This window comes from Octopus sinensis, linkage group LG4 (assembly GCF_006345805.1).
Source record: "Octopus sinensis linkage group LG4, ASM634580v1, whole genome shotgun sequence".
NCBI lineage: Eukaryota > Metazoa > Mollusca > Cephalopoda > Octopoda > Octopodidae > Octopus > Octopus sinensis.
In genome coordinates, this window is record NC_043000.1 from 35,558,265 (window position 1) to 35,573,761 (window position 15,497).

The window sequence follows — 15,497 nt, forward strand, 5'->3', positions numbered from 1 at the left end:
ACTTTGTTCTTCATAGTCAACGATTCCTTTAACTCAAGGTCGAGTGGTAGCCAAGGAACCAGTCTTCTTACGGACCTGTTGTTCCGTGTCAGCTATGTGCACCTCTGGTGAAGAACTGGTTTCCCACTTATCCTGTGCTTGTCTTTCTCCTCTGGAACCTTCTCTAAATCTCTGCGCTGATTCCGTCTCGCTTTTGCTTTTATAATCCCTATTCATACACAAACAACTAGAACTTTCGATAATATGGGGTCATATTGCTGCAAGATGATTTACGGCAGTCATTTCATCTGGCGTAGCCTGACCCTAGTTGCTAAACCTACACGAGTTCGCATCAAGACCTTGCTACAATTAAGCATGTATCTGACTCATGCATTGTTCGCTTTTGACCTACAGATATAAAAAATAATTTTTTGTAACTAAACACTTTCAATTTTTGGACACTGGTAGAATGTGTCATATAAAACATCTTTTACTCTTAGCATTTTGGCGAAAAACATATATTTTCGAAGTTATTTCACGTTAAAGTTGTCCTATTTCGGTAATTTCAACCAATCAATGACGTGTATTCAGCTGAATAAAATTACTGCCGTTGTTTGTCAACAACAACTATCGGTGGTGTATTTTTCGTTTGTCACTGTTATTTATGACATCGTTCGTGCGTTTGTACTGGTTTTAAGGCTTTAGGGTTTTAGGGTTAGGGTTAGGGTTGTCATAAATAACAGTGACAAACGAAATATACACCACCGGAAGTTTTTGCTTTACAGACAACAGCAGTAATTTTATTTTTCTGAATACACGTCATTGATTGGTAAAGATTCATTTTTGTTAATTAGAAATGATTAAAACATCAATGCGAGGCAGTTGTAATAACTTTATTTTTATAAGGCTTTTACATTTAACAATAAGATGGATGAAAAGAGTGAGCGATCAGTTTTGATTCATCGCCTGTTTATTGTTAAAAACGTGTTTTGGACACGACAGACCAAAGAAAAAAGGTGAAAAAGAAAAACAACATATCAGAAAGTTCCTTATGTAAGTATGGATGGATGTATGCATGCATGGACGAATGAATCGGATGAATGAACTGGATGGCAGTAGGGCGGACGGCTGGATGGATGCTTGGTCGGCAAGATGGACGGGTGGAGGGAGAGGAGGACAAAGGGGAGGATGAACTGATAGACGTGAATGGATGGTCGGGTGGGTGGGCAGGTGGATGGACAGATAAACAGACGTATGGCATCTTGGATGGATAGACGGACGGACGGACGAATGTATGGTCGGTCCGATGGATGGGCGGACGAATGAATGAATGGCTAGATGGATGGGTGGACTACCCGGACGACAGGACCATGATTTAGGGTAAGGTAAGTGTTTGGGGTCGACGGTTTGGACCCGGGGTTAAGGTTTAGTGTTTACGGCTTAGGGTTCGTTATGGGTTGTTAGGTTTTTGTGCTGAGGTTAGGGTCAGAGGTTTGGTTTGGAGATAGAGTTTTTGTGGTTACTGATAGTGTTACGTTTAGGGATAAATGACGTTATTTCACCTTTTGTAATGCTATGGCACTAATCTCTGTCTTACGGCATAAGATCGTGTCATTTTACCCGATTATGAGACACTAGTCCCGAGCCCTGTAACCCCTTCTGTTTCAGCCGTTCCCAACCACGTGAATCTCATTCCCACTTTATGTAAAAGCTTATTTTCCCAAACTGACCCCTTTTCCTGGTATCTCATTTTTCAAAACCGTTGTTCTCTGGTTGTTTCGTTTCCCCCAGATGTGTATACATGCACGTACGTATGTATGTTTATGTATAAATGGGTTGCGGTTCAACTCCAGCTCATGGCACAGTATATATACGTACATAACTTAAGGCTAACCCTTCATGAAGAGGAAAAAGTCTTATGTGTTGCACCCCTTGGTGAAAAAAAAAGGAACAGTCAATGCTGCCTTTAACAGCCATTCCGATAGGGGATGTGTAACTGGCGATTGTAACATCGGATTCGTTTGTTTGATGTTTGCTAGGATCTATGAGAGGGCAGGGTTCCTCCTTACACACTCTTGGAAAGATGTTTTGTTAACATCATGTATGGGAGATATTACGTCCATCTCTTGCAAATCATTCTTTGTCGTTTATGTCTATTTTCAGCAAAGTTGATTTCCTCATTTAAAAGGGGACAGCTAACAGTTCTTACTGTTCCCTGCAAAGGAAAGGAGACAACTGAAGCGACTCTGGTTATTTCTTGTCTCCCCTCCACGTAATGGGACGTAACTCTAGCCTGACTAATGGACAAATGAATTCACTTTAAAAAAATGTTGGGTTTGAGCTAAATTGACATAAAATGGCACCAATTACATGACAGAAACGATGGGTTTTAACTTGTTTAATAGAATAACATAAATCAATGGTTTCTGGTGTAATGTTATGTCATTTTATGCTGTGAAAGTTATCTTTTGACCTTCAGTGTTAGGAAAGGATTAAAAAATAATGAAATTATTGTATACAGTAGGTGCACCACAACTTGTCAAAAGTGTGTATAAAGAATATGCAGTAATGTACAAATGTCTGGGAAGTGAACAGTGCAGGAGTCAGATTGATGCTTGCGTGTGTATGGAGGGGGGAAATGAATGATTTACTCCAAGAGGAAATGGGAATGGATCTAACAATGGTCAGATGACTAAAACTGCAATATTTTGGTCATGTCATCGGGGCTCACAACCTCTCCCCATATCTTTGTGTGGCTGGGTGAACAAAATAGGATAAAGCAGAAATAAGAACATCTGGGCCTACCCTATGTGGACCCAAAGAGTGACCAGCCTTCCCAAGTTGGTAAATATATGAAGGTAGGGGAAAGCTTCTGGTTCATCGAGGACAGTAAGTGAAGGGATTAAAATACCTGGTGAAGTAGGGTACATGCTGGACACTTGATCTGTTAATCAGGTGTTGTAAAGCGGTCTTTTGCTACTGTTGTATCTGTCTTTGATTACGGTTGTTGCTCTGACAGATATTGTTATATTACAAAGTCGTCAGCAGAATGTTTCTGTCTGGCACTGTGCGACCCCCAGTAGGTTACTGGTTTATTTATAATGGCTGGTTACGACTACTTTTTACTGGGAGTGGGGATACAGTTTCACTCTACAACATCAGGTAATTATGGGAAGCTATCCTACCCAATGATAGGCATAGCAGAAATACATTGTTACGTGAGAAAAGGAAATGCACAAGAGAGAGCTGCAGTGGAATGGTGTAGCAAAAGATGTCCATTGAGGTAGCAGAGGAAACAGGCATGTGGACGGCATCAAAGTAAAACAATGGAAAAGCATTGTATTGTGGTTTAAATAATTTATTTAATCAACACCAGGCATTTGCCATATCCTGAACGCCTTACACCCGCTGGGCATGGACACATTGAAACTCCGACGTCTGGCAGCTGACTTGGCAGACACCCATAAAATTATCAACCATCATACAAACAATAACTCTGAACTCCTTTTCAAACTCCACGCATCTAACACCCGTGGACATATTTACAAAGTCAGAAAACAGCACAGCTCCCATGACTTCAGGAAACATTTTTTCACGCTGAGAGTTGCTGAAGCATGGAACAAACTGCTGGCATCAGTTGTTAGTTGTCGGAGCACTGCATCCTTCAAAACTTCCATGCTTTCTGAGATTTGCCTACACTACACCTGATTTTCTCCCCTCCATACACACACAAGCATGTATCTGACTCATGCATTGTTCGCTTTCCAGACATTTGTACATTACTGCATATACTCTGACAAGTTGTGGTGCACCTGAGCACTGTATACAATAATTTCATTATTATTATTATTTACATGTTGTATACACCAGGAAATTCACTACATGACATAACCAACTTGTTTCAAGTTGGTGAAGAAGAAAATAGATAAGGGAAATACTGTTTCGATGTGATGAGGTAGAACTGGGCATGGTTTGTGTCTGTGTGTGTTCATGATTCATTGGTGTCTGCTGCTGTGTTGGGCTGTTCATGTTGAATATGTGGTTCTCTGTCGGCTGCTTAACTGGTGCAAGTCAACTGCTGGCTGTCTGCTTGTCTCTTGACAGTACGCCTGGTGATGGCTCTCTGCCTCCTGTCGTATGTCTAACTGTATTCATAATGGTCATGATAGCTAGAAGAACTGACACATCATAGGTCGCCTCCTGTCCACTTAAACCTTAAATGACACAGCTCATGTCGTAGGTTGAAGGGAAATCCATCCATCACTTTTTGACAGGACAAAGAAACTTCTTTCATGCCCGTTTGGCCAGTGGTGGATCAGATGAGTGAGAATCCTTATATTCGGTTTTGAATCTCAGCTTGGAAAAAGGAAGTGTTAGTTTTTACAGAGGCACCAGATTGTTGAACCGAATTTATAGAAAGAGTCATAGAACAGAATTAGCGTAGATGAGATGCAGTTTGGCTTTGTACCTGGAAGAGGTATCACTGATGTCATCTTCCAACTGAGATACCTGCAAAAGAAGTACATAGCTTAGAGTAAGCCATGAAACATAACATTTGTTGATCTAGAAAAGGTGTTTGACAGGGTAGCTGCCTTGCTCTGTAATCTAGTCATCGTTAGATTGAACAGCTTGTGAGGACAGGAGAAGCCGTGTACAGAAGAGCAGTCAGCAAGAAATCAGTGTTTGCTTTGTTTTGTTTGGGTCAGAGAGAATATTTTGAGGTGGATTTTGTGCAGCCTGATGCTCTTCCTGTTGCCAACTCTCATCTGTTTCCAAGTAAACTAGTATCTTGTCATGGTCGGACATGCTTACAACCATCAAGCAATGCCAAGGCAAGGAGACACTCACACACATACACACACACACACACACACACAAGGTTTTAGCACAAGGTTAGCCCTGATTGAGAAGACCTATACCCAAAGGTATGCTAGCCATGACCATCCCACCTTTTTTCCTATGTACAACAAACCCAGGATTACATCATTCTGTATGTCTTTTGAGTGTAATTTGAAAGATATTTAACTGTGATTTCTAGCAGGTTGAGCAGCCATATTAGTTGTTTATGAAAATAAGCTGCCTTCTGCACAGCATCATGACAAATCACATCTTTCCAGCATGGAAACTATAAAAGAGAAGTGGAAGAAACAGTGAAAGGCCATGGTGAGATTTTATCATAGAAACATGAACGACCAAACTCTACAGCCTCCATTTAGGCACCTGTTGAAGAATGTTCGGCAGATTCTTGTGATTGTTCATCATCATTGTCGCAATCATCGTCATTGTCATCATCATCATCATCATCATTTACCATGCTGGCATGGATTGGATAGTTTGACAGGAGCCAGCAAGACAGAGGACTGCTTTGACATGGGGGTCTACTGCTGGATACTCCTTTTAATGGTGACCAATTCACGAGTGTACTAGGTACCTTCTATGTGGCACTGATAAATAAACCTATGAGAGGGGGGAGTAGAGAGAGAGAGTCAGATAGATAGACACAGACACACTTGTTCACTTAATTTCTATGTCCAGTATATTGGAACCACAGTGAAATATCCGGAGTCGGTTTGGCTTAAATATCAATCAGTGACACCTGAGTGTGTGTTAAGACACTGCTATCATGAGATTTAAAATTTAGCATATTTACTCCTTATTTTCATGATGGTTTACTAGTTGAGCATAACTTTTGATTAATATCACATTGGTGAAACCAGATTCATCAAAGTCTCTCAAGGAACCTCTCTGTGATCAGTCACTATATCAGAAAGGACATGCAACTGTTTCGCAAATAACTACATAATCCTACCACCTTATAAAGGACAAAGATGACAATGTAATCTTCATCATCATCATCATCGTTTAACGTCCGCATTCGATGCTAGCTTGGGTTGGACGGTTCGACTGGGTCTGGGAAGCCAGGAGGCTGCACCAGGCTCCAGTCTGATCTGGTAGTGTTTCTACAGCTGGATGCCCTTCCTAATGCCAACCACTCCGTGAGTGTAGTGGGTGCCTTTTACGTGCCACTGGCACAGGCACCAGGTGAGGCTGGCAACGGCCATGATCGGCTGGCAACGGCCATGATCGGCTGGTGCTTTTCATGTGCTACCGGCACAGAGGCCAGTCAAGGCGGCGCTGGCAATGGCCACGTTTGGATGGTTCTTTTACGTGCCACCGGCACTGGTATCACAACTACAACCACAGAATGGTCATGGTCAGAATGTCTTTGGTCATAATTCTGCTCAGACAGAGCTGACACCACAAGATTCGTTTTTAATCCATAGAAGACATGTGACAATTCATAGACACCCCACCCCTCGTTAGTGCTTTAAATTTATATGCCATGTATAACCATGTCTACACAGCCATTCTTAAAACTAGTAGGTTCTGACATAGAAAATCTCGTAATAAGTTATCAGTTAACAGTTGATTACTTTTGTAAAATAAAATAAGTCTTTGTGCTGTGAAAAGAGTTAAGTTACGACGCTTCGGATAAAAACTCTTCTTCAACTATTTTTCTTAGTATTTGGACGTCATTCGTTGTTGTTGTTGTTCAACTTCAGGTCAGAGCTGTAACTGAGCAAGCCAGCCATTAAAGTCGCTCCTGCCATGACCACCTCATATTTGTCTCGACAGTGCAATGGGTGTTTATAGTATTACATTATCAGAGGTCTCTTTCATGACGAACACGCGACTTTGGAGGTGAGAGGAGGTCAAAAGAGTCGATGAGATAAGAGATGATTGGAGACAGATTAATATTTCGATAAAATTGACGAGCACATGATACAGAAAAAAAAAACATATAATTTTATAATATATAATTTAAATCTATCGTTAGAAACATTTTCACCCTTTGGGAAAATATTGGGAGATACGAAACTGGGAACAAAACCCCTGACTTTACATAAACTTATGACGACGGTGAGATTGTTCTTTCATTTCTTCTTGTTTTCGTTTCCAACTTTTTCTTTTATCTTCGTTTTCTCTTTCTTATTTTTCTTTATTACTTTACTCGCGAAATATTTTTTTCACTTTACAATATAAAAAAAACTATCTATATATATAATTGCTTGTAAATATTAATTGGTTTCTGCTATTTTCCTGTTTGGTCGCATTTTACAAATTGAAAGTAAAATCGTCACATTTCTCTTTCGCGTGTATGTTTATATGCGAGCGTATACACGCGCGCACGTGTATATATATATATATATATATATATATATATATATATATATGTGTGTGTGTGTGTGTGTGTGCGTGTCTGTCTGTATGTGTGTGTGTGTGCGTGTGTCTGTCTGTATGTGTGTGTGTGTGCGTGTGTCTGTCTGTATGCGTGTGCGTGTGCCTGTGCACATATATACATGTATATATACGTATACACACGCGTGCGTGTGTGTTTGTGTGGTGTGTACATATGATACATACATATATATATGCGTATATACACGCACCTGGCTGTTAATCATCCATTATATTTTCTTCTTAATCCGAATCCCCTTCTGCCCTGACCACATCCTCCCTTTATCATTCGATCCGTTTCCTTTTACATTCCTTACAATCCTGCGGTGTTGTCGTTTCTCTACGGTTGTTGTTTAACCACAGGCCATCCTTGATCGTGTTGTCCTATCGTCACAACCCTCCTAACCATCCGTTATTTTTTGTTTGTTTGCTCTTTTATAAGATCGTAGGTCGGTGATTTGAGAGAGATTTGGTTCCTATTTCTAACTGCTCCTACAACCATGTCGAGTCACTCTTATTCATTCCTTCTGCTTGTTCTTTTTCTGCCGGTAAAGGTTCGTTTTTGTACACACATCATCGAGAGAGGGTGAAGTGGCACAAGTAAAGATATTAATTCCACCAAGGTATGGTAAAGTCACACATAAAACTTGGTTGTCAGCTCACATTGAGCATACCTCTGATTAAAACCATTCTAGCCACGACCATCTCGTCTTAATGGAAAACAACGTATCTAACACTACATTATCCGTTGTGCAGTTATTTACTTTTTCTCTGTTATAAATATATTTACAGTGTGATTTGATAGAAATTTATCCAGTTTTTAGCAAGTCCAATGATCTCGCTAAAGTTCCCTCCCCCCGTTAGAAGCAGGGGTAAAAACTAGTTCATTTCAACAGGTCCTTGAGTCGCAGCGGCATTGTGCCTGTGACCATTTCGGAGAAGTGCTAAAATGAGCCAAAGGAAATAATTCTATAAGACCTTCCAAAGTATAAATCTGGATGAATTTAGAACTTCTATGAATTTATCTCCACCGATCTGTTGACCATTGCCACTAGGTTTTTCTTTTCCCCTTCAGTTAATTAAGAATATTTTTTGCTTATTGCGTTTCAGGGCCTCATCTTTTAGTTAATCAAAATTCATGACATTGACGCATTTGAATTACTTCCCTTGGCTCATTTTATTTTTAAATCATGTAAAGTAAACCGTTATGATTCCATTTACATATAAGATGTATTAAAGAAATATTGGATCTTTTCCTTTTGAACGGCACTTTGTAACATAATTTCTAGGTAACTAAAAAGTTTTAAACTTTGTATACTGGTAGAATGTGTTTATAAAACATCATTTTCTCTTGGCTTTATTGAGAAAATTCTATAGTTTGTAAGATATATCGTCTGAAATTTCGAGCATTTCGGCAATTTTAACCAATCAATTACCTCCATTTAGGTAAATAACATTCTGTGCATAATGAATATGTCCCTCGTTTAAGAAACAGATTGGGTTTATTTACATTTGTGAAGAAAAAAAGATACCCTTCCCCAACCCCTAACCCTAACCCTAAATCTAAAATAGATTGAAATGCAATAGATCGATACTAGGGCCATAATTATGGGTGACATTTTCATTTGACACCGCTAGAAAAAAATCCCATTTTCCGTAGCGGTGTCATGTGAAATTGTCACCCATAATTATAACCCTAGTATCGATCTATTGCATTTCAATCTATTTTAGATTTAGGGTTAGGGGTGGGGGAAGGGTATCTTTTTTTCTTCACAAATGTAAATAAACCCAATCTGTTTCTTAAACGAGGGACATATTCATACCGCACGGAATGTTGTTTACGTCAATGGAGGTAATCGATTGGTTAAAATTGCCGAAATGCTCGAAATTTCAGACGAAATATCTTACAAACTATAGAATTTTCTCAATAAAGCCAAGAGAAAAATGATGTTTTATCAATACATTCTCCCAGTATACGAACTTTAAAACTTTTTAGTTACCTAGAAATTATTTTACAAAGTGCCGTTCAAAAGGAAAAAATCCGAAATACTAGATCGACGCTTGGACTCGACTGGTACTTTATTTTATTCATCCCAGAAGAATGAAAGGAAAGATTGATCTGAGTGACTTTTGATCATCTCAGAATTTTGTAAAAATTTATGTCAGCTTATCAAACCATCTTGAGTAGATTCTACTTTACTGATGAAGTCTAACAGAGTAAAACGTATCCATAGTTGTCCCCCCTTGCCCACAAAGCTCTGTTCTTCCTTCTCACAAGCAAACAAGTTACCATAATTTACTCATGTGTAAGTCACACTCCAGTATAAGCTGCACCCCTAGTTTGATATTAAATCATGGTGCAAATTTTTTTTTCCTTCATAGTTTTGCTGTTTTGGATCAGTGGGTGACCCTTCCATTCTTCATGTGGGTTGCTGTTGAAGGAATTACCATTCTGTATGGCTGGAATTGGTTAAAGGCTCTCTGTCTTTGTGGTATTTTTTACATTTTGAAATTACTCCCCCTATCTTCTTTGAAAGTCTCTAACCAAGATCCATAAATGAATCAAGAATTTTTTCACACTTCATAGCAGACAATAATGTCAAGAAATAGACAAAAGTAATTGTAACAAATGTCCATCAAATGTAAATAATGTAAATACAATTCTGATATATTTTGAAATTTAATGACATAGAATATCAGTTTTCAATGATTTGATGAAAAATTCTATAGAATTGGAAACAGCACTTTCTTTGATACCTTATTCCCTGGGCTTTTATCCAGTTTTTAAACTGATGGTTTTTCTTGAGCTGACTGTTTGATAACAAAAAGGGAAAAACAAATATTGCAATTAATTTTCTTTACTGCATTAATGTAGTTTGGAATGACATGACCACCACCATTTACGTTTTTATTTTTTGCTTCTGGTTATTTAATTTGATTGAAGTCTATTACATTGCTAATGATAGATTCCTGTGGTGTAAAATATCTGTGATGCTATGGAAAGAGAATGGCAAAATATGTGTTTACAATAGAGAGAAAGATTCAACACACACACACTCATACACAGATGGCAACTAGCTGTGGGTGTTTGGAGGAAGGGTATGTGTATATGTGCACCTGCCATTGGCGCTTATATTTGTGTGAGTGTATTGTGTGTCAGTGCACATAAATACTCTTACTCTTTACTCTTTTACTTCTTTCAGTCATTTGACTGCAGCCATGCTGGAGCACAGCCTTTAGTTGAGCAAATTAACCCTAGGACTTATTCTTTGTAAGCCTAGTACTTATTCTATCAGTCTCTTTTGCAGAACCGCTAAGTTACAGGATGTAAACACACCAGCATCAGTTGTCAAGCGATGTTGGGAGGATAAATACACACACACGCACATATATATATATACATATATAGGACGGGCTTCTTTCAGTTTCCATCTACCAAATCCACTCACAAGGCCTTGGTGGCCCCAAAGCTATAGTAGAAGACACTTGCCCAAGGTGCCATGCAGTGGGACTGAACCCAGAACCATGTGGTTGGTAAGCAAGCTACTTACCACATAGCCACTCCTACAAAGATTTTCCAACTTCCTCTTATGTTCATAATTTTATTCCAAAATTTCTTCATAAAATATGTATAATAGTATCTCCTGGATACAGTTGTTATCAACTATGCAATTTCAAGTACTTCTTGAATTATTTTATAACCGAAACAGAGTTGGATGTGTTACAGCAAAGATCAGAGAGCATGACAGCAAGAATTGAATGAAGAGAAGCAGAGAAAATAAAGGGAAATATAAGGGAAAAGGGTAAAGTGAAGAATTAGGGATAAGGGGAGGGGAATCAGGAATGATGACAAGCGATAACTCAGGGTGAAGGGAATGACATTAGGGCAGGAAATAGGGCCAGAAAGTGTTGTATGATGAAGAGAAAGTTGAAGTTAATTGGGAGGAAAATGAGACTTATTAATCAAGAAAGAAAACAAAATATAAGTGATGAGGATGATAGGCAAGAATATTTTGCAGAAGCCAGGATGAGAAAGCAGGCAAGAATAGGAAACATGACCAAAGAAAAGGAACTAGATCTCCTAAATATTAATTAAAGGGTTAAGAAAGAAGTGATAGGATATTATTACCATGTAGGGGACATTTATGGCTGACACTGGGCTGTGGAATTTCTACTGTATCTTACAACAAATTGCAGATATTTATTTCTTTATTGTTCACAAGGGGCTAAACACAGAGGGGACAAACAAGGACAGGCAAAAGGATTAAGTTGATTATATCGACCCCAGTGCGTAACTAGTACTTATTTAATCGACCCTGAAAAGATGAAAGGCAAAGTCGACCTCGGCAAAATTTGAACTCAGAACATAACAGCAAACGAAATACCGCTAAGCATTTCGCCCGGTGTGCTAATACTGCCGGCTCACCACTTTATTGCAGATATTGTTAATGTGTGTGTGTGTGTTAAGAGGAAATTAAGTTTGGCTGATCTTTGATGTTCATGTACATGCTACTGTGGGACTGATAATAAAACCCAAACAATCCAGTAAAAGCAAAGATTGTCTCCTACCGTTTCCTATACTGAAACCAAAGATTGCTTAAGTTTTATAAATATTGAATTAAAGCTTTGATATTTTGTTTACCATTTCCGTTGTTTGTTTTTTTTTTCTTTCAGACTTTCCTGAGCAACCATGGTAATGTTCAAGACATTTCTACTGACTATGTTTCCGTTGCTGTTAATGTGTACCATTGTTCACATTGGATTCTTTGAAAATGTTCCAATGGAGCTTGGAAATAAATATTATGCTGAAATCCCAAGTATGTTAATATTTGTCCCTGACTGGATGACAATGCCATTTAACACCTTGGTTAACTTTGGTTATGCCATTGTTGGCGCCATGTGGCTGGCAATTACATCAAATTATATTGATTGCAATGTCTTTACCGAAACTCAGTCATTTCTTTTCTATATATTTAACTGGATGGCGCTGTTTTACTCTCCCATACAGTTACTAAGGATTCTCACTCAGATACATGCTTTTGCTGTTTTGGATCAGTGGGTGACCCTTCCATTTTTCATGTGGGTTGTTGTTGAAGGAATTACCATTCTATATGGCTGGAATTGGTTAAAGGCTCTCGGTCTTTGTACACTTTCCATTTTGAGTTACTTCTTAGTTCTTCTACCAATTCCTGGATTTGAGATCTCTCTTATTTTACACATTGCCGCTGCACTTCACGTTGCCAGACTTTTATACAACAAGTTTCCAAATGAAAAATCAAAGAATTTTTTCATAAAAGCTTTCATTTCTTGTTTAGGATTTATATTTTTGAAATTGTTTGACCTCCATTTGGGGAATTTACATTTAGCTTTCAAATATCTCTCTGGCCATTTCTTGTCCAAGATCTGTGATATTCTTCAAATTCACTATGTAAATCTGTTTGTGCTAAACATAGTTCTCAGACAGAACAAAGATGCCAAAAAGAAAGCTGAATGATAAGTTTTTATTTTATTTTGTGAAACCAGTGGAAATGATTACATTAATTAAAATAATCATGATTAAGATTTCTTAATGACATATGAAACCCAGCCCTACAACTTCAGGAGATAGTGTCCACAATGAAATATCACACCATGGGGTATGAATCTTCTTCCAAGTTTGGTTTTTTAATCATTTGTCCATTATTTAAATACAATATATAAATTACGCAAATAAATAAATAAAAATTTGATAAAATGACTTTTTAACCATCTTCATCAATTATAATCGATGGACTACATTAAATCTTTTAATTAATGGACCTGATTATATCATTGGCTGTGTTTTATGATTTTCAATCGTGTACCTCTTACTGACATTTTTTCCCTCCATTTTAAACTTTTTTGTTGCACTCCACCCCCAAATCTCGTCCTCTCTAAGAGTTTAGAGGCAATTATCCATGCTGAATATCTTAATGAATTTTATTTTTCCCCGATATTATTTGCACTTTTTGTTTATACCCTGCTCCCTGAAAGACAATAAAATATACATCCCACTGAAATTATTCCTGAGAATTATTTTATAATTTCTGAAAAGATTTTGATATTTTTGTAACCATTATATTTAATTTAATTTATTATTTGTGCTTTCGTTATCAAAATAAAAATTGTCCACTTAATATCAAATGTTATTTATTGGTATAAACTTTTTCATTAGCCATAATGATCGTGCTCATCATTTAATACCTCTCTTCCACGTTGACATGGTTCAGATGGTTTAACAAGATACAGTGAATTAGAGGACTATGGCATACCTCAGTGTCTGCTTTGGTATGGTTTCTATGGCTGGCTCGCTCGCTGGCTACCTTTCGTAATGTCGACCATCTTACAGAGTTTACTGGATATTTTTTGTGTAACACCAACACTAGTGAGGTTACCGTGTAACTTGCAAGACCAAGATCCCTCTTAACTGAGTGGGACCACAGTTAAAAAAGATGCAGCTTTTTGCTGGGTGTTGGGAAGTTGGAGTATGAAAGATGAGTCAGGAACAGGTTTGTTGCTGTGGAGGAAATGTGTAGCTACCACACATTCTATAAGAGTAATCAGGGTGGAGCTGGAAAGAGAGAGATATAGGTGCAGGAGTGGCTGTGTGGTAAGAAGCTTGCTTCCCAACCACATGGTTCCAGGTTCAGTTCCACTGTGTGACACTTTGGGCAAGCGTCTTCTACTATAGCTTTGGGCCGACCAAAGCCTTGTGAATGGATTTGGTAGACAGAAACTGAAAGAAGCCTGTCATAGATGTATGTATGTGTCTGTGTTTGTCACTCCACCATTGCTTGACAACTGATGTTGGTGTGTTTATGTCCCTGAAACTTAGCGGTTTGGAAAAAGAGTCTGATAGAATAAGTACTAGGCTTACAAAGCATAAGTCCTGGAGTTGATTTCTTCAGCTAAAGGCAGTGGTCCAGCATGGCCACTGTCAAATGACTGAAACAAGTAAAAGAGTATGGTTTTGAAGTGTCCTGGTGAACCCTCGCGGTATAAAAAGCTGAATAGAAAAGAATTGTGGCAGACAAACAGAAAGGTTGAGCAAGTAGAGTTGGTAGAGGTTACAAGAGTGTTTAGAAGAAGAATGGTTAGAAATGGAGTAGGGGGCGTATGAATGACAAGTTTGGTAGGGTTATCAGCAACAGATATTAGTTGGAGGGAAGGTAAGGGAGACTAAGTGCTACCTGGCAGCACAGAGTGAAGAACATGAATAGTAATAAACAAGAAGGATGAAATAAAAGATGGTAGGTAAGTCACAAGGGTGTGTGAGAGTGCGAGATAATTGATAGCACAGAAGAATGATCAATGTAAAATGTGAGTGGAGAGGTGCAACATAATGAATGTAGGGTGGATGTTGAAGGAAATGGTTCTGGACAATTGAAGGAGATGATGGTAAAATATGTAGTGCTGCTCTCATTATGCTTCTTTGGGGTACTTTCACAGCAATGTTGCCTCAGCGATAACTAACAAAATTCTGTATAAGATATCTATATTTGACCATCACTGTTTATCAAAGATGTTGCATATTTTATACACAGAAAATGTGTGTTTAATGCTGAAGTGCTTAGAAGAGTAACAAGAAAGCTATTGAAACTTACATTAGCAGTATTGCTTGAGTGTTATTTGCTGTTGTGGTGGCTGGTTGAGTTGAGGAATGAGAATAGGTTTCTTGGACTGTAGGAAGAAGTAACTGGACAACACCCGCAAACATTCAACAGAAGCTATTATTACTGCACACAGAGTCAAAACGTGTTGGCCTTTTACAAAGAACAGCAGTAATTGCGTACTGGGAGAGACATATCATTTGAAGTTTATGACAAACCGCAGATGCAGCAACATGTGGCTTGCCCAACGTAACTGGAAACAATTGTGCTGCATTAATGGTGATGGTGGTTCTTGGTCATCTAGCTGAGCTGTCTCCATGGGCCATCTATTGTAACAAGAATGGAGACATATATTGCACAACTGCCTCAACATTCTGTAATAAATCCAAACACCATCTTTTGTAGGATGCAAAAAGAAGATTCTAAAAGATTAAATCACACAATGGCTTCATGTTGATTTGTTGCTTAACACATAAAGCGCGACGGGCCATGATCGTGGCCTTCAAGCACAGATCGACAGGCCACAATCGTGGCCCACATAGATGCATTTAATTTATGGACACCTATTGAGGTCTAATGTCACTCAAACGCTCAATACCCCCAGAATGTAAGAGGACTAATAGTTCAACTAATGACTTTTTACATGATGTT

General features: G+C 38.4%; 1 protein-coding gene across 3 annotated transcripts in view; it reads left to right on the top strand.

The window, feature by feature from the left end:
* LOC115210818 (transmembrane protein 187) overlaps nucleotides 1-13,375 on the top strand; it is a 31,714-nt gene extending 18,339 nt beyond the window's left edge. Inside the window, exons 1-2 of one of the 3 annotated variants that reach the window (XM_029779565.2) lie at nucleotides 6,743-6,900; nucleotides 11,893-13,375. In XM_029779565.2, the coding sequence (XP_029635425.1) occupies nucleotides 11,909-12,712 (804 nt within the window). In that variant the 5' untranslated portion in view covers nucleotides 6,743-6,900; nucleotides 11,893-11,908 and the 3' untranslated portion in view covers nucleotides 12,713-13,375. Of the gene's footprint in view, nucleotides 1-6,742; nucleotides 6,906-11,892 lie in introns of those variants that run through there. The other 2 variants (XM_036501973.1, XM_036501972.1) reach the window with 2 other exon arrangements.
* Nucleotides 13,376-15,497: the final 2,122 nt, after the last annotated feature.